Source organism: Buteo buteo, chromosome 1 (assembly GCF_964188355.1).
Source record: "Buteo buteo chromosome 1, bButBut1.hap1.1, whole genome shotgun sequence".
Classification (NCBI taxonomy): Eukaryota; Metazoa; Chordata; class Aves; order Accipitriformes; family Accipitridae; genus Buteo; species Buteo buteo.
In genome coordinates, this window is record NC_134171.1 from 48,185,921 (window position 1) to 48,212,351 (window position 26,431).

The window sequence follows — 26,431 nt, forward strand, 5'->3', positions numbered from 1 at the left end:
AAAAAGGGTCCCCTTGCCAAGATTCAGGAGAAATTCCCCTTAATTATGATGGCTTTCAGCTGGAAATACTGATTTTGCCTCCTGTACTATCTGTTGCAGCTGTTTCTGCAGAGAATGCAAAAGAAAATGATGGGAGAAATAAACTGGGTTTGGGGGAGGTCTGAATTCTTCCTTTATTAGATTTCACAAAAAAAAGTAGATCTGTCCTGGGGCTCAATTATCTGTGCGCTTCACTGTTTTGTCAGCTTCTGTGAGTTTGTTTGCTTTGGTTTTGCACAGTAGTTCAGAGAGAAAGAAAACATCAGCTCCATACTAGTTGCACTTCTTCTGATAACCAGCAATGAGAATGTTTTTCCAACATGTCCCTAAAATCTTAGCAGGTTTTGCCTGAATGAAATAAAAGTAGTTGAATTCTTTTGCTATAGCTTGGCTATAGCTTGTACTTTAGCTGTGTCACTGTTAAGATTCAAAGGGTCCACTTTTTATTTATTTCAAGGGCCATTTACACCTCTTTGGCAAAGAAATTGCAGTGTGATAAAAATGTTATCTTCCATCACATAGTGTAAATGTAAACAGGAGTCAGCCCCACTGAATCTTCAAGAACTAATAAAATAAAAATTCACATAATAACAAAACTGTTTCTGGACATAATACTAAGGTATTTGTATATTTATATAAATAGCATTGCATGGTCTCTGAAGACTTTCACAATATCATACAACATAATACTATACAAGACATCAGCTTAAAACCAACTGTTTTATTTCCTTGCAAAATCTCACAGTATTATATCAGTTAAATTGCCTTCCTTTTGTTTATCTCAACAATTTGCTTATTGGCTTTCTGATTCCTTTTTTCCATTGGCTTTAATTTAAGTGAAAAGATTACTTAAAAAGTGAAAGGACTAATTAAGATCTAAGTAAAAAGATTAGTTAAAAATAATTGTCCCTAATTAAATACATATTCATTCAGCAAAAAACTTAAACGGAGGAACCGCTTCAGTGAGACCTAAATTCTTCAGTTCTGCTTAAAGCTAAACATAGGCTTGTGGGGGTTTTTTCAGAACAGGCCTGAACACAAGTACATTTTAATGAACACTCTTGAATCATTGTCTTAAATACCTGCCTAAATCCTATTAACTTCACTGAGATTCAAGTGTATTGTTTTATGTGTACACTTAAGCGCCTGATCAGGATTTTTCTTTGAACCAAGGCTGAAGTAGACATGAGAATGTTTTGAACTTTTCAGAAAAAAAAGTTAGTGAAGTAAAAGGAACTCTACAGCAATTCTATCCCAGCTGGTAATGTAGCCTAGGGTTTGTTAAAAAATAGAGAGTTATAAAAAGTAATGTTGGAAGATGAATTTGATCTTTAATAAGAACTAAGGCCAAGGGCACATTTTATTTTACAGAGATACATTTAGGAAGGTGTCAGGAACTGCCATGATGAACATCCTACTGAACAACAGATTTATATGAAATCTGGCTTTGAGAATGGCCATCATCCAGTCCAGCAATAGTTCTTTCCTGGGGACAAAAGGAAATTCACTCCTAAGAGTCCCTCCCATTTGGTAAATATGGAGAAAGAAATCCTTTTTATTTAAAAGCCTGTTTGTTTTTTAACATTCAACAGATGACAGGGATGGATAGATTCCTACTGACTTCAGTCATTACTGGCTTAATACCATGAGCCTACAAAGAGTCGGTAGTCAAACACTCCCACATTTTTAAACCCAGGAGCAGCCACATGGGACTGCTACCAGCCTCCTGGTATTTATGTCAATAGAACAGAATTTTCTGACCAAAATAATATTGCAAAGATCAGTTGCCAAGGTTTGCATAGTTCTCGTTCCTTCAAACACTGCTGTTAAAAATGTTACAAATACATATGCTTGTATATGTGCGTGTATAGGTATGGCGTGTGCAAGAGAGAGATGTGCATATATAGAGAGACTTTCAGGTTCCACTTTTGTGTCACAATTATTTCTAACCATCTTGGATGGATACAGGAGACCTCAAGCAATAGGAGGATTCAATGTTTCAAGTTTTGTTCAAATGCTGCTTACAGGAAATCTGAATTAAAATATGCTTTAAAAATGTTCTTAGTGCTAGTCCCTTATAAGGATTTTTCTCAAGGCTCTGATAGTACATGTTCTGTATGAGTTTCTACTGCAACATAGTAGGATAAAAGTGTATTGAGCTTCAGAATGAACCTGTCAAGTTCAGAAAATGAACAGAATGGCACCTTAGTCTAATGTAATTGTTCCCTGTAAATATTCAGAGAGCAAAATCTGATTCAGTAGCAAGTAGCTTGAAGAAAGACTTTTATGCTTGATATGCTAAAACCAAACAGTTTAAGAGGTTAGAATAATAACTAATAATATTTGATACTACTGGAAATATTTTATGTGTGTAAGCAGTGCAGTTCTCCAGCCTGCAGGTGGGATCAAACTGTGCAGCATGGAGAAATTTATGTGCAGATGGATCTGCTAGTTAGAGAGGCAGAATCCTAAACTCAGGACTCGTAACTAACTCTATTCTGCCAGTTCTAGAGGCAGACCCTTTAGAGTTTTCCACTCATGTTCCACCATCCACAATAGAAAAGCTTGTACTGTATTAGTAGTAATACCTCACATATGTGTTCATATGTTTTAAAGCATTTCTGTTGACTTGTAGATTCCCCGGAAACTTTAAAGTGAGTATACCACAGGAATTTCAATAATATGTCATACCCAAGTTGCCGTTCTGAATAAGGATCATAGCTTTAAACCAGTGTGCTTCTGTTCAATTTTATACAGTCTGACTGGAATTTCCTTTCTAAGCGAACACTTCAAAGCATGTTTTATTACACTTCTTTTAAAACATTTAAAATTTAAATGACAACAAAAAGAAAACATTTATTGCTCTAATACATAATAGCAAGTGGATATTATTATTTTTTGTAAAGTATTTTAAAAACCCCAAGAACTAAATATGGTTTGATGATTACAGAGACTTTAGTATATAATTATACAGTGCTTTAATCTATATTCATTTTATACACAAAATAAAGTTCATGAAACAGTAAGCAGCAAACTCTGCTATGTATATGTGTATTAGCTACAGTTAGCAGCCTGATCCAGAAGATGCTGAGCACCCTCAACACATTGACTCCAATCAGTGTTAGAAGATGGTCAGCAGCTTCTAGGATAGGGCCCAAATGATGCACTGGAAGGCGTATGTGATAGCAACAACAATATTTTAATGGACATTTTCTTATGGAATCACTAAGAAAATATATTTTAATAGTCATTGATAAGCACCAGCTCACAACACTGCATGTGGCTGCATCACTTGCACATTACATTTCCCGACACACTGCATATACAATACATCTAGAATTCTCAGCACAGAGAGAACTCAGAGAGTTGTTACGCACTTACAAATTATCACAGGGAAAATGTAGGTTTTAGTAGCATTTTCAACAGTGAAGTTGCAACATTATTTTAGTGACTATGTTCCTACGCAAAGGAAAAAATAAAAAGTAGTCAGTGACATACTTCCTGAAATTTTAATACTGGCTTTCAGGTGTTAACAATCTAAAGTGCTTTCATGTTTCATACATTTTTAAAAATTTGCAATTCATACAAAAAAATCAAAATATTTATAAACTTATTCTATACACTTGTGAATGTACCATTTAGTCTATTCCTGTTTCCTCACCCAAAAAATTGGCATTGCCGTCTCCCAAATCTCTCTTTTGAAACCAAGTCTGTGAGTTTGTTCCTTGAATATAAGCATCCAGAAAATAGCAAATTCCAGGGATATCACTGGGAAAATTTGGTGGAAGCTCTTCTCTTGAGCGAGGTGTGAACACAAAGCCCGGATATTCCTTTAACAACCTAGAACAAAAATGAATCATCTTGATTAAAAATTAATCAGTCACTAATTGTTACTACAAGTGCCAACATTCTATAATTCTTCAGGTACTGCAGGGCAGAATGTAGCAGGGCAGAATCTAATTTAATATTTATATGTTATTTACTGATAATATAAAAAAAAATACTGTTTATTTGATAACCTTGATAATCTATTAACTTGTGCACCAGTGCAAACAGGAATATTGGCTCTCTGTTTTTGTCTTGTCAATGTTTTGCATGTAAGTGCTATGTTTGTTGTAAATATTTAAAAAAATTATTTAGTACTGAAAGCTAGCTCAGATTTGCACATGAAACTGGCACCATAATTAATGTTTCAACTAATGAAGGACTGAAGAGCTTATTAGTTAAACTATTCAGATCCTCTTACCAATTCTAATAATTTTGCTTTTTCACACATGCGTCCACTAAACCCAGTGGTCTTCTGATTCTGAAACACAGATTGCTAATCTGTAGGTATAAATACTGATGATTGGTATATAAGCTTCCAAACAATTATTGCAATACACAGGAGTTGTGCAAGGTACCATAATGTTAGCAAGATGTGTTTAGAATTGGTGTACAAATCAAAAAAGAAAAAGCACTAAAGAAAAAGGAGGTTAACACATCATTCACTCAGGGAAAAAAACAAACATACCACAACAATAGTAACAACAGTTTAACCAAATTGCCTATTTTCTAGGCACTCAGAGAATTAATTCTCTTTTTTTTTCAACAGTATACTCATTTCAAATATTGTCTTGAGAGGAATACACAGCCATGCAGAAATCTATGTATGCCACAAGTTATAGGCAAGTCTTGTGTGGACGAATGATTTTCAGAAAAGACTGTAGTCAGTATCATTCAAAATTATTTTCCGTATGGATGTGGAAAAAAAATCAGCATTGGCCAGCACTGTTCTTCTGACATACATAAGCACCAGCGATGCTAATGCTATCTCTGTATTTGTTTAGAGTGCATGATTGAAAAGGTTACTTACTGCGTGCCTGAATACCTGTGCTACTTTTATCTAAATCACCTGTATGAGAATCTAAAGTTTGGCATTCTGTAAGTCACATAGCACATGCTGCAGGGGATGTCAGGATCCTGGTCCAAATTCTCTGTCTGACATTGGACACAGAATCTTGCCACAAGACATTATCAGATATATGGCAGTGGGTACAAGCAGAGTAGGAACAACTAACTGACTGTCCAGGCTGCAGTGAAGGTAGCAGAGCTTCCTTAAAAGGAAAAAATAATTTATATCCATATTCCTGGTAATTTTACACAGCCAGCGATATCACTTTCTACTAGTAGATTAACTCTCTACAGTTCACTCTAGAAGAAACAATAGTGTCTATCAGCTCAGTGGCATAAAATTCAGACCTGGACCTGGAGTTCAGATGTAGACTGTTACCATCAAATTCAAAACAGTTTCCTATTATTTTGCCTGGCACCTATAAACATATTCTTGGCCATGAACATGTTGTAAGGTGAATTTTAAGTACAATTAAACAGATAATAAGAAAAGAGTATTAGGTTCGAAGGACAAAGGAAAGATGGTGTATTTCCCATGGGAGATCCTTCTAGCTGTCTGCATAATCACATAGTACACGTTACTAAGAATGTGTGATCTGAGTGGATAAATAGTGCAGCCTAAGCTCCATACTAAAAGGTTTAAACTGAGCTGGGACCAAGACCTGTATGAACTAAACACTGGGGTGGTTGATTCATTGCAATCTATTCATTTATCTTCCCTAACCAAGAGAATGAAGATGTGTAGGGTGATGTTTAACAATTCTTCAGTAAGGCTGTTACTTTCAAGGGCACCTGCAGCCATTTGGCATCCAGTTCACCCTGAAAGCCACATAGCTCAAAGAGGACCCAGCTATATGAGAGAAGAAAAAAAAAAGCAAGAGGTGTACAGCTGCAGGGTAAGAAGCAAAATTGGCCCAGGCAGTCCATTTATTTTAAATGTAACATCTGAAAAATAAGTATCAGATGTTCTGTTTTGTCCTTTTTCTCGCTGCTGCTGGTTGTATTCTGACTAAAAATAACCATGGTGCATTTATGAGCACTCAGAAAAAAAGAGAAAAAGGAAAATAAACAGCAGTATTTCAGAGGGGAGCGGGGAAAGAACAGGAAGATAATCAACTATTATGGTAACTACTTCAGGTGGAAATTTTACAGGTGTGAAGCACTGTACCTGTAAGTTGTTGGGCTGACGTTTATTTTTCTAGGTATACTGCAAGATTCAAACTTATTGGCAAGAGTTACATTATTTCCAAAAAGGCAGTAACGAGGCATTTTAACCCCAACAACTCCAGCAAAGACAGATCCAGAATGAAGGCCAATACGCATCTTTAAATAAAAGACAGAAAACAGCATTATTAGGTAAAATAAAAAGGTTAAAGTCAGTTTTAGAAATTCTTCCTCTATTAAAAAAAAAAAAAGCACTACTAATATAAATTGAGTTAGTACAGTCTCCTTAAAATGTCTGTATTCTGGTCATCGCTTCTTATGGAGAGGAAGCTAGCTGAAGTTTACCTTGCCTTGCATTTATAGTAAGTAATCCTTCATCTGATATGACTGTGATAACGCTGGTCTCTGTGGCAGTAAATTGATCTAGAAACATCAGCAGGAGTTACTATGACACTTGTATACTTTTCTGGGAGGAATTACATGACTGGTGATAGTTAATGAATAGTACTTGCTTTGCTGTCACAGTCAGAAGACAAGTCTTAGGAAACAGCAAAGACAGTATGTATATGCTGTAGTTCCAACTGAATTCTATTGACAAGGTCGCACATAGGGTAAATCCCAATCCCAGAGTACAGAATTTTGATAAGTAATCAAATTATACAACAGTTGAAACATTCTGATACCTTTTCATTGTAACTCATACTCAGATTTTTGAGTTTTGCTTAGCTGGTGCTGCTTTCTAGGTTCCTTTTTTTTTTTTTTTTTTGAGATGTGTTGTTATGCACATTATACATATGTAGACATGTTTTCTTCAGAATAGCAGTCTGACACACTAATGGCATGATGTTGGGAAGCTTGTGTATCTACTATCTGTGCTATGCTTTACATATCAAGAGAATAGCATATCACTATGAAGAAGTCACAATTTCTAATTTTGAGTGGAAAAGCAGAAAAGCTTACAACAAAAGCAAAATCCACCCACACAGCAAAGATGGCTGAAATATGTACATCAATATACAAGTCTGATTTAAAGTAAGCGGTTTGCAGTTACATCTTTTTCTTTGACAATTGATACATAAAATGACAGTAGACTGTGTGACATATTTGTTGCTTTGCAAAACAGCCAATGCTTTCATGAAGCATTTCATTAAAATAGATGCATGCTTTCATTAAAAATAGAAAGATTCAATTTTCTTCTAAGAAGCTTCTAGTAGGTATTTATACAATTTTTTTCTCCTTATTTTAATATTACTTTTAAAAATGTAATAGCATTCCTCATTCAAAATTATAGAGGTAGCATTTGCATGGAAATTATAAACAGGTTATAATATTGTCAAGATGTTTCCAGATTTTTTAAGTGTAATTTAATTTGATATTGTGAAATACAAAACAAACGACATTTATTTATAATATAATACTGCTGTTCTCTCTGTGATAAATGTGGAGCATGTAATCCTCTTAATAACCATTTTCTTTGTCTTGGAATACAAATATTCCTTGATCTGAAATCAAAGAAGCCTGAAGTCTTCTAAAGGAACAAATGAACAGAAATGTTAAAAATCAGCAAATGAATGAAATAATGAACTAGGACACCTGTATTAAAAATAATAGGACCCCATTCCAGGACATTTGAACTTAGTAGAAGGTCCACATCATTTGTCATGCACACAGGCTTTTCTCTTTTTTTCTCAGTGTGAGGAAAACCTATATGAAAAGTTCAGTACATGTGTAAGTCCTCATTGAAAGCAAGGCATAAATATAACTACCACTGAATCTAACATTTGCTTTGACAGCATTTACACCATTATCTTATGGTAGCGGCTCAGTATCTGACTGTAAAACTAGAACAGCAACAGAATCCTTTAAAGATATGTGGATTACTGCAATTGGAACATGTCTTTGATGATTTGTATTTATACCTGTTACTTCCAAAGACTTAGATGTTCTCATTGGGTCTAATTTTGAGAGAGGATTAGTCTTCTCATTAGAAAACAGTAACAGGATATTCCATGCCACTGAAAAACTTATTGCTACTGAGACAAAAACTGCAGCATGTCAGTGTGCAAATATTGATTTCACTGCATTTAAGTCTTTTGGATTGATTTTCAAATCTTTGTTTCATCTTTACCTCTCCACAAAACTCTCATTCGTAGAACTAAAAAGGACAGCTTCTCCAGCCATACACACTTGATGCCCCAACTTGACTGAGTTAATGCAATGATACAAAATTTCCTCAAGACAAAAACCCCAAAAGCAACTAAACAATCAAAAATGCCCACTTTAACCATATAAAATACAATAAAATATATGACCTTGATAGGCTCTCCATGGGGAGACACCACCTCATCTGACAGCTCCATCATCTTCAGGGCCATCAATGCTATTTGAACAGCATGTGTTTCACTTTCTTTGTGTAAACCTCCAGCGACACAGTAGGCATCTCCAATAGTCTCAACCTAAAACAGGCATATTTGTTCCTTACTGTTAGACTGTTTGACATATAAAAGAATAGTCTGTGGCTTCAGTAAGAATTGTACCTACATATTGACTGAGTCTTACTTGTCCTGCTAAATTATTTAAGTCATGGGCAAATCCTGCAGTATCATTCAAAAGGAAAAATTGCACAACTTGTGTTTATTGCTGGGCATAATGCTAAAATACTTTTCCTTGCTCACCTGCTGTCAGGCACCCATAGCTACATTAAACACCTATTTACTCCAAATTCACAGCACTGTCATTGAAATTAATTTTTTAAATTAACTCTTAAGTTTGATGGGTTTCTCTCTTGGCTGCATGAATGGCTGATCCTGTTGATTTTTTTTGTTGTTTTGTGATTTATCTTAATATGTCTTTCTTATAATGAAGCTTTAGGGCAAAATAATTTTTGGACTTCTATTATCCTCTGTCCCATTTAGTCTTCCTTTCCTTTCCTGCCCCACAACCCCACAGAAATACAATAAATTGTGTACCTTGTAGACATCTAGCTCTCCACATTGGTAATCAAAGCGAGTATAAAGCTCGTTAAGCATGGTGATAACCTGCATAGGTGAGCATTGGGAACAAATGGCAGTGAATCCAACAATGTCAGAGAAAAGCATTGTGACATTATTAAATTTCTTGGCTTGCACAACTTGCCCCTGCCACAGCTGCTGAGCAACCTCTCCAGGAAAAATTGAAAACAGAAGATCTACGGTCTTCTTCTTTTCTTCTTCGAGTGCTTGATGGGCCTGCTCAAGGGTTGCTTTTAGCTTTCCTAACCTCTTCTTCAGCCCATCCTGAGCTCTGGCCTGCTCTCCTATCAGAACAACATCTCTTAATGCATTGTGAATGGGAATATCTGAGAGGTACAATCCACGTCCTGTAAAATCTTCTAGTCTATCCACACAAGGCGATCCCAAGAATAGGATGGCACTGGATTCAAAAATATAGATCATTTGGCCTTTAAGATCCATTACCTGAAACAGTTAAAGAAACAAGAATTCATGCAAAACATGCATGGCAATGGTTTAGAAGCAAGAAGTTTTAGAGGAATTACATTTTGCTGAAACGTAAGAAAATCAGACCAGTCCATAGTCCTTACATTTTCGTTTAGTTGCTTAAGATAAAACATGCAGTGCTAAATCATAGAGCCAACAAATAAGTTTATTTTGCTTGAGCCTTCTGGTACAAAAGTTAGGCCACAACTTTAGGATAAACACCTACTTATGTTTGAGTATCAGTATCGGTTTTAGCTTAAGAAGAAGAGAAAAACAAAAAAAAGAATTTTGTGCATTTTCACCTATTGAGAAAATGTTACTATGGCCTATGAATTTCTGCTAATAACTCTAGTGTTTAATTCATGCACCACTTTCTTTGTAAGATAAAGTGAGAAAATCTGCTTCGATTTTATCATAGGACATTCAGTACTCACTGCAATTTAAAATTAAAGGCATAAATGGCAGAAATATCCCATTTTAATGATCTAAAAAAGCAAAATGTTTTGTGGAGTGTTTTTATGTCATTTCTGTATTCAGTTGTGTAATGTGCAAGGTGCTGCAGAGCTACACTTCACGTTGCTTTGAAAGACCATTTTTTGAAGAAAACCAGTTACTTGCTAATAGACATTTGCATATGTAAATTCATGCAAAAGCAAAGCAGAATCTACTACCCCTTGTAATCATTAAACTGTTGCCTAGTGCAGAAACGGATCTGAGATGAAGTAGCTAATCAGTGCAACATTTTTTCCCGTTTCATTAATAACTGGGTGAAACCTTTATTACCGTTCTTCATTTAAGTTCTTGGAGTGTTGAGTCTGAACTGGTAATTCATCCTGGAGAGTCTCGGGTGTATGTAAGCTGGAATTCAGCTGAGGCCAGTGATGAATAAAAGCGGTCATTGAATATTCAATGTTTTTTACAGTCCCAGGTCATTTGCCACAGACCCAGCTTTGGCAAAAACAGTAAGTAATCCCATCAGCTGAAACTAAGGGGGACCTTTGGCAATTACATCTGATGAAAACATCAGAATATCAAAGATATCAAAATACCAGATACCAAAGGCTGAATGAGCACAGGAAATGTCTACTTCTTTCCCCAAATCCTAGATCTGTTGTTTCCAGATGATTGAGGGGCACTTTGATAAAGCTTTCCCTGCTTTGTGGTCTTTGTGTTGGAGATGCCTTTATTTTCAGCAGCATGGCATGTCATTGGCTTTATCTCAATTTACTGAGTTTATCAGTATTTCAAAATTATTTTTTTTAGTAAAATCAAGTTAACAGTCGGATTTTACTTGTGTAAAAGTCCTAAAGCAGAATTTTGACTGAATATTGGCTTCAGAATCTGAATTACATTAGAGTGCCCTCAATAAATCATTATTATTCAGTTATATATGATGTTGAGAGGTAGACAATGCAAAGTGCACCATGTTTTGTGGCTATTTTAACTCTATCTGAAGAAAAAAAATTCCTCACAGAAGTAATGGTTATAAAAAGTCTCTTACCATGGATGATTTCATATCAGTATTATCCCATCTTCTGACTCGTACAGTAAACTGCATATTTAGCATTGTCATTATTCCACTGAAAGTGCAGCTTACTTTGGGAGTAAGAATTTCAAAATACTCTTCAAAATTAGGCTTAGCTTGAAATTCTCTCCTGGTCAAAAGTCTTCTTATCCCATTTCCAATTTGAAGAACTGACATATCCTTGTCAAACATAAAATGAAATGGGAAAGTCTTACAGAACACAGAGGCAGGAATCACAAGTGAAGACTGTGGTTTACATGGAGATAATGAAGGTTTTGCACTTTTGACTTGTATAGAGTACAGCAAATAAGGCTGATTAGCAAACTCAGTGCAGTCATTGTGAAAACAAGGAGGCATGAGCATCACTTCCACCTCAGTTTCATACAAAATATGAGCTGCTGCTTTAATAATACCAGATAGAATAAGACTCGTAATTTTCTTAGGAAAGAAATAATACACATTTAAGAAGTCCTGATCTTTCTCCAGGCATAATATGGAGGCATCTTCAAGTCTGTCCTTTTTTCCTGCTTCTTGGCTGTGGCCGCTCTGCTTCAGCAGAGTAGTGAAACTGTTCAAGAAGTCCTTAAGGGTTCCTCCAATAACCCCTAATATGTGTTCATCCTCTTCATAGCATATTTTGAATAGCTCTTCACCAAGAGATTCCTGTAGAGACTCCACGGGAACACCTGCATGAAACTACATTTTAGTCAGAACTGCACTTATCACACTGAATCTCAGGCTAACCTCCACTTTTTTTATGCTAGACCAAATCAAATTAGCAATATCCTTCCCTGATTCAGCACTGACAGCTGAGGGCCCTCTCATTTGTGAGTCCTGCTCTAACCAAAGACATACTTGTGTTGCCTGGAAAACAGGGAGACAATAGGTTGTAGTTCGGAAAGATCCAAGACTCAGTGTTGTTTGTAGAGATGTAGACAGAATGAATGCCTGTTTTGGCACAGGCTTTAACCCAATTCCCTTATCTTGATATGAAGAAATAAAATAAGAATTTAAAAAGTTAAAATAAGAATAAAAATTAAGAATAAAATAGGATCTGTGCACAAATGCAGATATAAGTACTATGCCTGATCCAATAAATTAAATGACCCTAGGAATATTCCAGGACACTGAGGGCAACTGGCACAGAACAGTGCACATCTTTGCTAGTAAATTTGTTTAAACAGGCTAGCTGCATGCAGACTGGCTGTGGGGAATGTTCCAACTCCCCAACCGTTACTGGAAATCATTTGGAAAAGTGTTATCTGTCACAAGCCAACTGTGTGCCAGCACCAGGGTAACAGTTTAGGTGTACAGACCATGTTTCAGTTCCTGGAAATGTTAATTTACTATTACAGATGTAGCCAGAGAGTTCCATATTGCAAATTACAGCAGTTCTCTTCCAACAGACTCCAGTCCTTCAGAAGATGAAAAGGATCAAACAGTTTTTAATGAGTATAAAACTTTAACTTATTACTGAATGTATGTTACAACTCCCTCTAGATGTTGGATTGTAGGGGTGGATGATTTTATGACAGCTGAGAGATGAAACTCATCTCTTCAGCTCACATTTTGACACTATGAAATGTTAGTTGCAGAGATTACAGTTTAGGCTCTGTGTTGTCAGTATCACTGCAGCCCTTACGTGGAGGAAATTATTCTTAGTAACAAGACTAATTTATATATACAAATATAATTTTATATAGATAACTTACATATAATCTATATATTTTATATATATATATTATTAAACAAACTTACATTACCTGCTGCATTAGCATGATCACTGATTATTTTTTCAAAATCTTCTCTATCCCCAGTTTTTCTGTAAAGATCATAAAAATGTAAATAACCCCCCTGAAAAATCAAGGTAAAACATGGTAAAAATAGTAACAGAAGTTAGCTTCCCTGTCTTTAATGTGTACAGACCAAGTTTTGCTGATCAAATAGGCAGGTTTTGATTAATTCAAAATAGGGTCTTGATAGGATCTTAGATAATCCAGTGCATTTGTGATAAATTAAAGTTTTAGTGGTCTGAGCTCAGATTATGGATTGAGGCCAAAAGCTATAGACTGTCATTGATTAAAAGCCTTTAGGTTGCAACAGGGCTGGTTTTTGTTTGGTTTGGGTTTTTTGCTTGAAGCCATAACTATATTTTATAACGTATTGTAAAATATGATCGGAATTTATATTCAAACATTTATTGGAATTACATTGCATTACATTCAAAAGAGGTGAAAAGGTATTCTGTTTTGAGAGGAAATACCAATAGCAACTATTAACTTCAAAATTACTTGTTCATTGGTAGTAATCCAGATTCTGTGACACAAAACTGCAGCGCTCTGAATTCTCTGAGGTCAATAAACATCAACCTGAATATCAGACCCAAAATGATAAGAAGAGCATGTAGCTTAGATTAACCTCCATATAAGCAATAAGCTTTTGATACATGCTTTCTGAATGTCTTCACTTGAAATATCTTAGATATATTTACATGCAGAAGCAATAGAGACATTTAGATCTGTTTTACATTTGCATTATTACATCATTCAGAATAGCATAGTAATTTTTTGTTTCAAACAACTGCTCCAGGAAGCAACACGTAATTAAAGATAGGGAAAATATTCATATCAATAAGCCAGTCAGCAATTGCAATACACATCTGACCAGCTACCTTTGGTTTAGTCAATGCATGTGAAGTGCTTTGAAAATATCAAGTATAATTTAAAAGATACATTGTAATTACCTATTCTTATCAAGGTGTGCAACAGTGTAGTTTCCAACTTCATTATTTTCCTCCACTTTTGAAAGGAGACTTAAACGGAGGGGCTTATTTTTTCAGATGCATTCAATAAATTGAATCCTCAATGTATAATGAGACACTAAGAAATTCTCACTCCCTACAAGGCTCAAATGATTAATATTGGATTAGTACTAAGGAGTGCTGAAAATCAAGCCGAGTTCCTCCAAAACAGAAAACAGAAGCCAAGTGAGCCCAGTGAAAACATGTATGTCAGTATCTGTAGTGTATGGTTGTTCACTGTATCAGAAGCCAATTTTTTTTGTATAATACTAATCATTTGCATTTAAGATTCTTTTCCTGGGATCTTAGAAACACTGGGATAGATCCACATACAATCCTATCTACCTTTCCATTTATGCCTGCGTAGTCTCTTGAGTTCCTCCAAAACATTTGCTCATTTTAAAAAAGTCCTTGGCTGTTTCCCTGCACAAATGGCTAAATTTGCCCATTAAGTCAACTTTGTGAGAGATTTAAATATTTGTAAATACTTTAAAATAAAATAAATAATTATTAACTTACACTACATGAAATGTTACACACCAATTTGTCAAGATAACTGAAAACAGATTCCAGAAGTCCTGATTCCCAGTCACCACCCGAGTCCTTATGAACTGTCAGCAAAACATTGCTCTGAAGTTAGTTGCAAACCCATTACACATCCCTACCTGGTTTCTTTTATTCTGTGTTTTGCAAGTGTTCTCTGAAGTGCAAGATTAAGCCTTTCAAACTGAGGAAGAAAAGAAGGTATGTTGATTAAAATGTCATTGCTGAAAATTTAATCATAAGAATAACATTTTTATACAGAGAAGAATTACTTTGCTGTCCTTGGGACTAACATCTTTTTTCAAGATGGTATAGATGTTAGAAACAGCATCTCATTTCTGTGTTTGATGTTTAGTTTATGTTGATGTCTTCAGCTCCAGTACCACTATAATTAAGCCCTTTAGCTGATGTGCGCCAGTGGTTGTGCATTTTAAATATAGTGATGCACTTTACCTCCAAGTTGTCAGATGGCAATAAAGACAGTGCTGCTAAGAAATAAGTATAATTAACCCAACTTTCTATTATTACACATCCCCCCCCCCCGCAAAAAACACCCTACCATGGATGCAAAATGTAGAAAGAAATCTTTTTAATTTAAAATATTTTCTCCTAACAGAAAAAGCCAGTTATATTCTCCATTATGCCCACAGCAAAACATTAAAAAGTGGCTCTGCTAACTAATTAACTTTTCTTGGGATATTAAGAGTTAAATTTTTTTCAGGGCAATTTTCAGAAGTCTCAAGATTGAAACTGCAAAAGGTAACAGAGTTTCAAATGCCGCTATAATCCAGATCAAGATAGCTTCTGTGCTTCAGATTACATCCTTTTCTCTTTTCAAGACTATAGCATTTCAAGACAATGTTAGAACCATTTATTTTATATTTGTAGAAAACGAAGACTTTTGGCTATGTATGCTGCAAACCCAAATATCCTCCAGATGAAAATCTAGTCACTGTAGATAACCTTTGTAAAAGGATTCCGTAATAAAAGACCCTTTAGAGTATCCTGAAGATTTACCTTAATTCGATTTACCTTAACTTCGATCCCATGGTTCCATATCCCTTCTGTAGTTCCTAGTTGGAACTGATAAAACACTTTCCAAACATGCATATTTTAAATTGTTGGGGCCAGCAGAGGTGTTTTATGTATGTAGTCTCTGATCATTTGAAACCCAAACTTCCCATAAAGAATAGTACTATATTGCCATGATAGAATTGGGTTTGAGGCTTGCTGTGGTCTGGCTTTTCTTTGGTTCTCATTCCTTGAAGAAACTAGCATTTTCTACTGCATCTTTTACTTGTATTTTTACTTTTACTTCCTATTTTCAAAAGGAAAGTTTGCACACATGAAGAAAATATCATGTGAAAGAAAGGCAATATATTCTGGAGCCTTTTTCCAAGCAAAAATCTAAACTGAACAACTGTTCTACCATGTATATGAACACAATGTAAATTACATCTGTGTATAAACTGGTACAGGAAGTGGAATGCCATCCAGTTCATTACTTATCTCTGAGCAATGTTCTCTATATTTCTGTAAACACCCAAAGGAGCAAATAAAACAATCACATGCACTACATTATATCTCAGATTTAATCAACAGTTATTCTGGATTCACTATGCCCTGAACTTCCATGCACAGCTCACTGTTTTCATGAGTTCATGAGTCAATAGGGGTCATGATGCAGCCCTTTTTTTTGAGTTTCCAATTGGAAAGAAGATGATTTTAGTCACCGATGGTTACGTAAGGCACCATAAAATATCTAAGCAATGAAAAATATGTTTTTAAACAAGCAAACCCCTTCTATGGAGAACTGGGATTGGGAAAATGCTTACATCTTGACCCCAAATCAGCATGAGAACAGACTACTATACTTGGACAAAGCTCCAATGAATATGACTTGAATAACTGTAAATAACAGTGACAATAACCTCGAGCTTCAGTAGCTCCTGGGGTACATGGTCATAATATCTTTGGCTTTACCAAGCTTTTGTCCCAGCTGATGAACTAGCCTATCATGATTATACAATAGGCAGCTGCATGCTTTTATACCACTCTTTAAAGAAAAAAAACCCAATAATTTCATTAAAAATCCAACAAACAACTATATACTAGAAAAGCAATACAGCAATCATGACACCATAGAAAGGGTGCTTTGCCAGTTCATTCTTGAGTTAAAAGTCCTTTCCTTTATATGTTTAAAGATCAGTTTGAAGGGATGAATTTCTTCTGTGTAAGTGCAGCAGTTAAAAAGGGGTCTATCAAAAATTGATAATGTACAGTTTTAACAAAAGGGTAATAGATGAAGAGTTGTGAAAACAGATCTGCAAATAGATTTAACCAAGCTCCAGCACATTTAGTAAGGTACACTGAATGTCAAGTAATAGAATTGTAATCAATTGTAATCAATTGTAATCAATTGACTATACAGAGTTGGCCATTTGCCATTTGTAGTCCCAATATATACCAGTCAGTTCCTTCATACTTTCCACAGAATTTGAGGCAAGTGTTGAATGTTATGGAGCTTCATTTTTCATGTTCTTTCTACAGAGACAAACCATGGTATTCATCTCCACTCAAGCAAACGACTGTGCATGTACAGTACTTGTTTGCAGTTGAGTTGAGCAGAGACATAAGAATACCTTTGTGGTAAACACAGACAATAATGTTTTTAAAAATAGTACGGCAGGACGTTAGCATCATAACAGGTGAAAACAGCTATTTTAATTATATTCTGATAATGACTAATGTATGTAGCAGTACAGATTCAGTTAGGTGAATTGATGACGTGACCACATAATTTACATAACTAGGTAGCAAGGCAGAGTTTCTCTAACTGTATCTCTATGTAAAAAATTGCTACAGAAATACGTGGATTTAAAAGGAACAATTAAAATGATAGAGGAAGGTTGCAAATACAAGGCAAAAATATAGGGTAATACAGTGGAAGGGATGGTGTGAAGTGTACAAAACTGATTGTGGCAAAATTGTATCCAGAAGGAATGGAAAAGGATGAAATGAGGATTTAAACTATGCAGAACTACATAAGAACACAAACTTTGAAGTTAAAACAACTTTTGAAAGGCTCACTCTAAAGGCTTGCATAAAATGCTTTTTAAATATTTAAAATTAAATGCTATTAAATTATTATTATTATTATTATTACTATGCAGTATCTATTTACCTCAGGAAAGATTAGTTTGCAGATGCTTTCAGTTAATGTGTGCAGGTACACTCTACTTCTGCTCGTCTTCCTTTGTGGAAGTTTTCCTTGAGCATCTTTTTCATGAACTTCTTTGCAGATGGGCAAAGCTGCTCTAGAGCTGTGTTCTGTGCAGTCCTTGTCATGTTCCTCAGTAATGTGACTTTGAGTCAGTAAGGAGAAAGGACATTCCCCTGTGATCTTCAAGTCTTTCAGTTTTGTACAGAACATACTGTACAAAGTCTTTCTCTTGAGATTAAGAGTACTTGGCTTTGTGTTTTATAGTTTTCTGTTTACTAACAAGAGCAGGAGATGCCAGAATAGTAGATAAGGCAACCACTGTGGAAGATTATTGGAGGCTATAAATCACCACAGGAACAAATGTGTACCCCTACAAAACAAGAAGAAAGAAAAAAAATTAAAAACATTTATCTTCTCTTCTAAATTCCCGTGATGTGACAGTTTTATCATATGTGCATTAAAATAATGGCTTTCCTGAGCAAAGCACTTAAGCTCATGTGCCATTTTAAGCATGTAATCCCTCCTGACTTCAGTGCTTCAGGTAATTAAAGTTACATGCATGGTTAAGTTCTTGGCTGAACTGGGGCTCTAGTGATTAAGGCAGAGGAGTTGTTTTATCTGATATCTCTTTGGTCACATTGATGGATGAGGTTTCTGAAAGAGTAGAGAGCAAAATTCTAATGAGAAAACCTTTTTAATTCTTCATAAGCAGCTATTAAAAACGACCTGATGTGGCACAATGAAACTGATTTGTTATGGATACTTAAATCTCAATTTAATTGATGACCAAGATACCCTTTTTGTAATAAAGAAATGTATGGCTAAAGTTAGTACTTGCACTTCTGGAACAGCAAACCATCCAAGACCAAAGGTTAGTGTCTCGTTAAAAGCCACTGACTGGTGACAACTACCGTCATGGGAATTTGACCACATACCTGATGTAGTTGCTTGGAAACACCAAGGGATTTTTATGCTTTTGAAGGTGATATCTTTTAAACAACACATTAAAAAAAATGGCTGAACTTTTTATTTTAATAATTGTTCCGTTTGTTACATTTATTTCAGTAAGACTTAATCTGAAAAAGGCTCTTCCCTTAAGGGCTTCATTTTCTATTGACTGTATCTCATTGAATCAGATTCTCTCATCCTCATATAATACTCTAACAAGGTAATCTTTGAGAGCTTTTGGCGACTCTGGAAGCAGCTGAAGTATTACATTTGTCTCTTGGGAGATCCAGTATAACTATTTCTTTCAGAGGCACTATGGCTTTAATCTGCCTGTGCATCACACTGCTTACTCCTGCCCCTGAGATACCCAAAGGGCATTTAGGGTCACACAGCGACTGTACCAGGGTTAAAAATAGCTAACGCCCTGATACAGGTTATCAGCTGCTTCTTTTGAAACAGCTCGAATGAATGGCACAGCAGAGGAGTGCTGCAGACCCAGCACGAGTGGCATGGATAAGAGGTGAAACAGGCTGAAGCTACTATGGCTGGACCTGCTGCTGAAAAAAAATATATTTGGCAGAAAAGGCCCTCTTAAAGTATGCTGTAATACTGATGGTGTCAGGCCAGCTTCTAGGGGACATCTATCAAAATTATTAAAGTATTATTTTAAGAACCAATAAACATAATGCTAAGAACAACAGGCTGAAGAATGTTTACATAACATTCTATATTTCTGATCTCAGTTTCTACACAGAAACTCATTTGTTTCTACTGCATGGATATCAGTAATGCTTTATTTTTTATTGCTGAATACTGTTGTGTAGGAAATGAGGCAGTGAAAAATTTCAGGCAAGAACCACACTCGCAATACATAAATATACGTAATACTTTTATTTATAATCTAAGCATTGTTATGTATTTGTAAAAGTATTTTTATTCAGGAGCCATTATACAACCTTGTATTACTTTATTAAAAAAAGAAAAGTAGAAAAGAACCACCTTTCCTGTAATTAGACTGATCTGTGTACTGAAATAAACTGTTAAGGGAAATAGTACCAAAAATATATATGTGCATCATCGTCAAAGGATAAAAAAATTTATGGCTTTGATGGATCTCACATATATACTCATGTGGTTTGCTGAATTTGGGCCTTAAATTTCAAGACAAATCTTGAATTTATAAAATAACACTACTAAAATTTTAAAATCAAGTATACCAGCATCTTTGAAGAAAAAAAATTTCTGAAATACATTTAAAAAAAAAAAAGTATAATAAAACATTTAAAACACCTCCCAGTGAGTGGAATACTATATTTGTATGTGCTGCTATTTAAAAAAAAAAAAAAAAAAAAAAAATTCTCTCTCTGTGAAGAATGTAAGACTCAATTAATGGTTAAATTAGATACCAACAAATATTTACTGCATTTGCACTAAACTAAGAACAAAGGAAGTGAATGACCTTCAGCAATAACCAATAGTTTTCATGTTTGGGGTTTTTTTCCTGCTGGTGAAACTATTTCTCTGTTTTTAGAAGACAATAATCTGGAATTATTTGGGGGTTCACTTCCATGCTAGCATATTGTATTTTAATTAAATTACATTTGATGTGGTAGGAAAAATATCCAGGCAGGTAGAATCAGCTCTGCAAAGAAGTGTTGTCATTGTTTTACACCTGGAAAACCTTAAGTCTCCAGAAGCTACCAAGTGAGAAAGAGAGGTCCTAGAAGATGGTCATGGGCCAGGACTTATTCAGGAGCAAAATGGGCACTGATGTGAAAGTCCCTGAGTTGATGAAGCTGCTGGACATGCAGCTACTGTGTCTGCAGCTTCTTTTTGTAATACAGCCTGCCATTCTTTGTGGTGCAGGACATCCACATTCAGCCTCTTCCTGCCCTGGTGGGGACTGGCATCTGTGCCCTTGCTCTGAACATGACCTTGGGCTCCTGCCAATTGCTATTTATGATAAAATCACCATTGATTTGGAAGAAAGTGGAGATCCATGACGTTTCTAGTAATAATACTGTTGTACAAAACCAGTATCATTAATGTACAGATCTTTAAATTCCAAATCATGAAGACACAGTTCCTAAAGAAAGCTTCCCACAAAACTGTTTTCTAAGTATCCTGACGTTCTTGTTTTCCCAGTGTCCTGGTTTCAGCTGGGATAGAGTTAATTTTCTTTCTAGTAGCTGGTATAGAGTTATGTTTTGGATTTAGTGTGAGAATAATGTCGATAACATACTGATGTTTTCAGTTGTTGCTAAGTAGTGTTTAGACTAAGTCAAAGATTTTTCAGCTTCTCATGCCCAGCCAGCAAGAAGACTGGAGGGGCACAAGAAGTTGGGAGGGGACACAGCCAGGGCAGCTGACCCAAACTGACCAAAGTAATATTCCATACCATGTGACATCATGCCCAGTATACAAACTGGGGGGAGTTGGCCCGGGGGGGAATGCTGCTCGGGAACTAACTGGGCATCGGTCGGCAATTGCATTGTGCACCACTTTTTTTGTATATTCCAATTCTTTTATTAGTATTGTTGTAATTTTTATTATCATTATTATTATTTTCTTCCTTTCTGTCCTATTAACTTGTCTTCATCTCAACCCATGAGTTTTACTTTTTTTTCCCCGATTCTCTCCCCCATCCCACTGGGTGTTTGGGGAGTGAGAGAGCAGCTGTGTGGTGCTTAGTTGCCACCTGGGATTAAACCATGACACACAGAAAAAAATGGGATGGTCCTTTGATAACATATATCCCAGTTCAAAACCCGTATCAACTTAATAGGCATAACAATTTTCAAGCAATGACCAGTTCAAGACTCCTCCTGACCTCTGTAATGACAAAACCCCCTAAACCACATCTTTAAAGAAACAAAGTAGAAAACCTAATTCCATGAGACTTCAAATACTGAAAAAAACATGCATATACTAGGTCTTCCTTTATTAAAACATCAAGTTTGCATCTGGTATCCTAAGTGCATCTTGTACTTAATATAACTAAAATTCAGAAAAATGTCTACTGTGTTATAGGAAAACCTGTCTCACTCAAACAGTAATCAGACAGTGATTTTAAAGGTCTGACAGGAGAACAATAATGAATTGCCAGTGTAGAGTTTACAGAAGGAATTTCAGCAGTATAATGGACCTTAAAAAGGTATGAGAAAGATGATGGCACACACCACAGCTTAAGTCAGACATTTGCAGATGTGTTTCAAGAATGAGGAACCCCAGCCCTTCCGTTGTTCACAACGTTTTAAGACATTTTCTGACCATTAAAAAAAACCAAAAAACCAAAACATTAAGAAACATGGGAAAAGGTTCTGGGTTTAATTCCTCTCCAAACATGCTTTAAGAGAGCTCATCCCGGGGGAGCAGCAGTGTTTAATGTGAATTCTCCATCTCTGCCATATTAATTGCTGTCATAATTTACCTTGGGAAGCAAATTGAAAATTAAAATTAAATAATCAGCCGTGAGATCAAACTACAAGCAACCAATTTATTCAGTGTCTGGCTGAATGCAACACGGCACTATGCCACTCAGAAAATGAAGATGACTTTACATACTATAGTCATAGCAGCAGAATAACTTCACAGTGCTCAAAATGCTTTGTGCAAACATTTCATTGTATACTTACATCTATACTTGTCTTACAGCCAAAATGGCTTCCTGTATGCTTATTTGTACTAGTTGCTTCTGAATATTTTCCTCTGCTAAAACATTTCCTTGACAGTGCCATGAAATATGGTGCAATGAATCAATCACACAGCAAAACACCCTACTATTAACACAGCCTTTTATAAGAATTAAGCAATACCACTTGTTAACAGTAGCTAAAGGTGGTTTATAATCTTAGCTTATGGACATGGCACAAAAATTAGAAGCAACATTAAATACTTTTTTCTTATTACAAGCAGCATCCTTTGCTCAGAGTAGGACAGAATATGGTATTATGCTATAATGTCACTTTTTTATTTTTAATCATACATACCACTTTGTTAGCTGAACTGCTGCATGTTGAGCAAGAATTTAAAAAAAAAAAAAATTAGTTTGTTTTGCAGCACTCAGAAGATACCACTGACTGGATCTAACTTTCTGCAGCATGAGAGTGATTACAGCACTTGTAGGAGCTCAGTGTGGTCTGGGAGCCATTGCCTCAACAGAAGCAGCTGTTAACTTCTGTCTTGCCTTTATGTAAAACGGAGGCTTGCAACTCCCACTCAGCTCTATAATCTCTGTGGGATTCAGAAACTATTGCCTTTTGCCCCTTACCAGTTAGTAGGCCTCTGCACAGAGCAAGGCAGAAACTGTTACTTTTACGCACAGGCAAAACACAAGCAGCTTCTAGTGAGACAGGTTAGTACCCATCACCCTATCACTGGCACCTCATTGTGGATTCAGCTGTTGTGCCTGTCAGCAGAGAAACACAGGGAAAATAGCTAAACCCTATCATTTTGTTTTATTAGTCTGAAGTACAATATCTGCACTTTATTTTTTCTGCTTCAAGTGCTGTGTGTAGCAACAGAATCAAAGCCCTGGTGATTTGTCTGTTTCCACAGATTTTGAGGAGGCTTCTAAATACACAGAGAAAATTGCTCAAGTCTGCATCAATATATAAGTTAATATTTTAAGAAGTCAATACAAGTATTTATTAGTCTTATTAAATCCTGTACAACTAAGTAGCCTTTCTTCGGCTGCTTTATTGTAAAACATGTTCAGAGTGCACAGACCTTCAAAGTATTAATTTGTTTGGGTATGGCTGCTTGGAGAGCACAAGATGTAAGTAACTGGAGGAGACAGGCAAATCTGTTTACAAGTTTCTAAGTGGTACTGAGTCATACCTAATAGAAAACTGCCAATTGTTGACTTAGGTAGAGGACATCTTGGAAAAGATGTGTCCTTGGGAAGAGGAGTGAGATGTTTTCCTGTATCTCCCCAGTCAGAGACTAAGCCATCAACTGAAATTTGAAGATGCCTCATTTATCCCTTTCCAGTAATTTGGTCCTGTCATTAACACAGTAAATACATTTGCTAACCTACCTGGGGATAACTGTGTCATTACACAAGAATAATTTAAAAACTGTATCATATGTAACTTGCATATTGGGTAAAGTGCACAGTAGGGATAGGTTTTCAAAATCTGCAGCAGCAACACAAATGTGATTAAAATATTAATCAGGCCAAATTGCATAAAGAATATAACTCTATAAAAAGAAAATTGCAAAGCCAAGGAGTTGAGGTCTAGGAAATCCCAAATATAGGTGACCATTCAATCCGAAATCATTACCCTTCTATAGATATGGGCTTTACTTACATTACAAAGTAGGACCTTTTTTTTCCAGCAAGATTCTAGGCTCTTTCACAGCACAGTATTTTGCTACTTGAGCAAAGGCAATAACTGATGAAAGGGCTGTTGTCCTCTCTGTAGATCAGGATGAGACATGACATTGGACAGTGAACTTCACTATAATCTACTGGTACCCAAGAAATTACTAGATTCAGCAATCTCAAATTCCACTCTAGCTCTCAAAAGGAATATGCTTTGTCAGGCATTAACTTTTCTGCTTGTTCCCCCAAACTTCAACCCTTCTTTTTGACAAGTCATCCCTAGTTCTGATTTGTCTGTATCCCAGAGCCCTTTAGAGTAGCCTTACCATTTTTTCTCCAAAGCACTAATTGCCATTGTGTGCTGTGCAAGCCCAGTTCTAGTGTCCTTACTGCCAGACATAGCTCTGTTTGGGGCTATTTCTAAGAGTATACTCAAAACTTTTCTGTAAGTCACAGCATACCTTTGATAGTAAGGAAATACCACAGCACACCACCGCACTTACTGAACTATGTAGTGGAATTGCAGTGATTACCAAGCTAAGTACGATGTAGTAAAGCGGCTATGATAAAATAATACAAATCATAGCAATCAGTTATTATTTTAACAGTCCAAACATTTTAGTAAATCCAAATTCAGTGTTGCAACTTATCCCAGTGACTACCCTATATGACTGCTCAGGGCAAGCTAAAAATCTAGACCATGCTTACAAGAAAGACCTTCTCCCACATAACGTGGAATTTCTTCACCTTTTCTACCTTTTTCTCTTTATGAAGTGTTTTAAGAAACAGAAACACTATCAAGTGTTTCCTCTGTGCTCCAAGTCGAATGGATCGTGATCTGTGTTGCTGCAACATTAGACAGCTACCAAGCCAGGAGATTAAGAAAATAATTACCTTTGTTTTCTGAGAAGAAAAGAAGTTATCTTCTTTTCCATCTTGTCCCTATTGTAATCAGCAGAAAATAGGTTTCACGGAATACATAAGTAAACTTCAAAACTGCTAATATGTCTCATTTTAAGGTCATCATGAGACAGACATTTCTGCTGCTTTAAAATATTACCATTTGTGTAATAACACTAAGCTTTATACCTTGATAGAGAAACCAGTGTTCTTAAAGACAGGGAAAACCCCTAGTTTTAAAGTATCACTGAATTTCTGTTACTGATTTTGTGACTGACTCATTTCCCTCTAATGGTTTGAAGCAAATCCCTGGATCCAAATATAGCCCTGGGAGAAGCCCAGATTCCAGATGTGAAAGTTATATTGCAGCCACATCTCTGGTTTCAATTAAAGGCATGGGGGCAACCCTAATTACTGCACCCCTGTTTTGGCATGTAGCTAAAAGAAGGACTGATTCCCAAATGCTGCTTATAAAATATATATTTGTCATTTTAAGTATCACATGTACTTTCATAGGGTAAATATTTTTCCTATGCTAGGACCAAATATCAGGGAGGCACGCTGAGAAGATAGCGTGGGAAAAATACTCTCTTCCTGTGAGTCAACCCTATCTGTGAAAACACTCCATAGCAAGCCCAGCAGGCAGCCTCATAGCACCCGATTCTCTGCTTCCCGGCTCCCGCGCTCAGGCGGAAACAGCAGCCCTTGGTTGTGGCACATCCTTGCACCCTCACCTGGTCCGAAGCATGGCTTGTACCACCAGCTAAGCAACTCGTGACGGAGACACTACCCCCGAAAATCCCAGCCTCCTTACACTGTGGGAGCTCTTGAGGTTGACTGCTCATGGGCATTTTTCCTGAGGCAGAGCTAAAGATACCTCACAAACACCAGAAACAACCGGCTGTATGTAACCACGACACATCATTTCAGTTGGGGTTTTTGGGAGGTTTTTTTTGAGAAATCCTGATATTGAACTGACGTAACTGGCGATACCTCAAGTGATCCAGGTACCCAGATGAGGAAGCAATTGAAACAGCAAAACCAAAACCAATCCAAAGTGTCTGTAAGCTATTCTCACACTTCAAAGGAATGTATTTTAAATATCGCATTTAATCTGCATTTGCAGTCCATCAAAGTACAATACTTTCATGAAAATTGTAAGAGGAAAGCTAAGAAATAAATTTATGTCTTCAGAACCCTTTCTTTTCAAGAATTAAAATCTGTTGTGAGGACATGCAGTGTTCATGACAGTTAGCAGGAGTTAAATGTGAAGACTGAAGTCTTGCCCATAGCCAATGGAATGTAAATTAGAATCCACAAAAGGAGAAGGGCTGTGATTCTAGAATATGAAGTCATTGTTGTGCCTACTGATTCCGTCCAAATACCTACTTACTGCTGAATCTCTCAAACTTACCAATGCATATAACTTTACTCATTTAACTGGACCTCTAATTTCAAATGTCTGCAAAATCTGATTTTTATTTAGTTCATAGGTCAGAAGTTTTTTTAGGAGCAAAGACAGTAAAAAATAATCGTAATTATTCTATAATAAGAGTGAAATCTAACAACTTTTTATCTCACCCTAATTTACTGA

General features: G+C 36.1%; 1 protein-coding gene across 1 annotated transcript in view; it reads right to left on the minus strand.

The window, feature by feature from the left end:
- Nucleotides 1-745: 745 nt before the first annotated feature.
- GUCY1A1 (guanylate cyclase 1 soluble subunit alpha 1) overlaps nt 746-26,431 on the minus strand; it is a 40,007-nt gene continuing 14,321 nt past the window's right edge. Inside the window, exons 2-9 of the mRNA XM_075029421.1 lie at nt 17,625-18,033; nt 14,563-14,624; nt 12,861-12,919; nt 11,074-11,783; nt 9,066-9,551; nt 8,409-8,552; nt 6,101-6,255; nt 746-3,879 (exon numbers count right to left, since the gene is read on the minus strand). Coding sequence (XP_074885522.1) covers nt 3,678-3,879; nt 6,101-6,255; nt 8,409-8,552; nt 9,066-9,551; nt 11,074-11,783; nt 12,861-12,919; nt 14,563-14,624; nt 17,625-17,873 — 2,067 coding nt within the window. The 5' untranslated portion in view covers nt 17,874-18,033 and the 3' untranslated portion in view covers nt 746-3,677. The remainder of the gene's footprint in view (nt 3,880-6,100; nt 6,256-8,408; nt 8,553-9,065; nt 9,552-11,073; nt 11,784-12,860; nt 12,920-14,562; nt 14,625-17,624; nt 18,034-26,431) is intronic.